This window comes from Aethalodelphis obliquidens, unplaced genomic scaffold (assembly GCF_003676395.1).
Source record: "Aethalodelphis obliquidens isolate GAN/ISIS:26980383/991018 unplaced genomic scaffold, ASM367639v1 scaffold16, whole genome shotgun sequence".
In the NCBI taxonomy this organism is placed as follows: domain Eukaryota; kingdom Metazoa; phylum Chordata; class Mammalia; order Artiodactyla; family Delphinidae; genus Aethalodelphis; species Aethalodelphis obliquidens.
Window position 1 is genome coordinate 29,211,296 of NW_020837960.1, and position 2,301 is coordinate 29,213,596.

Sequence of the window (2,301 nt, forward strand, 5' to 3'; positions counted from 1 at the left end):
ACGACTGAACTTCGAGGAGCGGAAGAGAAAGGAAAAGAAAAACAAAACCCAGACGTTCATAAATGTGTCTGGGGGGGGTGGGAGCGTGGATAAATCACCGCAGGAAAGGGGTGGGGAGGGAAAGACGTAAAGGGGGGAGGGGGAGCGAATGGGCACCCGAGGCGTCAAAGGCCGAGCTTGACCCAGGGTGGAGAAAGGGGAGGAAGCGAGGAAGACTGAGCCAGTCCAGAGAGGGCGGGCGGGGAGGCGCCGGCGGCCAGCAGGGCGCTGGGCCGGGCCGCTGTGCTGCGTGACTGAGAAGGACTCGCGCGCGTGCAGTGTGTGCACAGCTCGGAGTCCGCTTTGGACGGCCGCGGGCCCTGGGGTAGGGATAGCAAGGCCAGGTGTGCCAAGCTCTCGGCGCTTCCCAGGGCCGGGGGCCTCCGCAGAGCCGTGTCAAATCCGGGCGTGGCCGCCATTTGGCTGTGGGTGCCTGGGAAACGGCGCTGCGTCCCAGGACCAGTCTTTGAGCCGCGGGGAGTGTCTGGGATGGGCGACCCGGGGAGGCGTGCGCCTAGGGAGTGACCGTGAGATCCCGGTCGTCCTTCCCCGATGAGGATGGAGACATGGGCAATTCGTCGTCATCCTCGGAACACTTGGCTGAGGAGAGCGACGCGCACTTGCAGCCTTGCGGTGCGCCCCCGCCGGCACCCGCACTCCCGCCGCCGCCGCGGTGGTTGCTGCCTTTGCCTTCCTTCTTGTGCTTCACCCGGCGGTTCTGGAACCAGATCTTCACCTGCTTCTCGGACAGATTCAGGTAGGTCGCGATCTCGATGCGGCGCAGGCGGGACAGGTACATGTTTGAGGCGAACTCGCGCTCTAGCTCTAGCAGCTGCGCGCTGGTGAACGCCGTGCGCATCCTCTTGCTGCTGGGCAGCTGGTTCGAGCTGTTGTCTGGAGTGGGTAGGGGTGCAGACACGGAAGCGATCAGACCCTTCGCTCTGGGCCCGATCCTCCGGTAGGCGGCCGTCAGAATCCCGGGTCTTTGGTCTCTCACCCACCTCTTTGCCCTGAACACAATGCAGAGCGGCGTAACCGCGGGTGCCTCCTCGCCAAGCCTCGGGACCCTGGTACTCCCGGAGTCACGCGGCCCCCGTGCTCCCTTCTGGAGCGCCCTGAACCCCAGCCCTCGTTTCGTCCTGGGAGCCCCCGCCAGGGCCTCAACCTTCTGCCTCACCCTCCCTCCCCGTGCCCTGTCCTGTCCCGTCCCTCCAGCCGCATGCCACCCAGAGTGTCCACTCAGGGGTCCGAAATGGCCCTCATCGCCCGCAGAACGCCCAGGGTCCTCATCCCCCATGCCCGCCTAGTCAGCTTTCGTCTGCCCGGTCCCGTCCCTCCCCGCCCCACCTCCCCACTCCCCGCCTTACCCAAGGAGATGCAGTGGAACTGCCTGGGGTCGGGCAGCGGATAGGAGGTCTGGTACAGCGCGGCGGCGGCCGCGGCGGCCGCGGGACCGTGAGCGACCCCGGGCGACACGGCCGAGTGCTGGCGGCCCAGGGGCGCGTGGCAGTATTGCGAGCCGAAGGACGGGAAGGACGCCTTGAGCAGAGGCAGCGCGGGCGGCCCGGGGGGCCCGTGCAGCTGCGAGGCGGTGACGCAGAGCGGGCACACGCACAGCAGCCCGGCCTTGCGCGCGTGGCAGGCGCCGGGCGAGAGGCCGTGCAGGGCGTGCGGCGGCGGCACCGCGTAGGGAAAGAGCGGCGGCGGGCTGCCCTCCGGCGCCTTCTTCTCGCCGGCCTCGCGCAGCACCAGCGAGTCCACGAGGAAGGAGCGCGGCATGGCCCCCGTGCGCGGTCGCCCCGCCGCCAGCCCGCTCCCGGCGCCCCGCGGACCTCGGGGCTCACCACGCACTTCCCCGGGCCGCGGCCGCGCTCAGCTGCCTCTTCCGGGGAGGCCGGAGGCGCCGCTGAAGCCGGGGCTGGAGGCGCCTCCGCTGCTGCCGCGGGCGCCGCCCAGAGAGCGCGGGGTGCTGGCCAGCACTAGTGGTGCTGAAAGGCGCCGGCGGCGCCGCTTAAATAGGACTATTGCCATGTGATGGGCTACGCCAGGAGCGGCCGGGGCCTCTCAATAGGGTTTTTGTGCCTTTTCTCTTGGCATTCACTCTGCACGCTTCCTCATTATTTCACTTGTTAACTAAATGAACTGCATAATGTACTCCATTCTTGTCAACCCCACCCAAGCCGTAACAGGCGCCCTCGCCCCCTCCTCTCCCCTTTGCGGGTTTATTTTCTCGTTCTCCTGCGATTTAATATTCTTTTCTTT

At 67.3% G+C, this 2,301-nt stretch overlaps 1 protein-coding gene across 1 annotated transcript; it reads right to left on the minus strand.

The window, feature by feature from the left end:
- Nucleotides 1-549: 549 nt before the first annotated feature.
- On the minus strand, nt 550-1,858 carry GSX1 (GS homeobox 1). Its single transcript, XM_027116790.1, has 2 exons — nt 1,407-1,858; nt 550-933 (listed from the first exon to the last, which is right to left on the minus strand). Exons 1-2 carry the CDS (start codon nt 1,816-1,818, stop codon nt 554-556), a joined length of 792 nt encoding a protein of 263 aa, XP_026972591.1. The 5' UTR covers nt 1,819-1,858; the 3' UTR covers nt 550-553.
- Nucleotides 1,859-2,301: the final 443 nt, after the last annotated feature.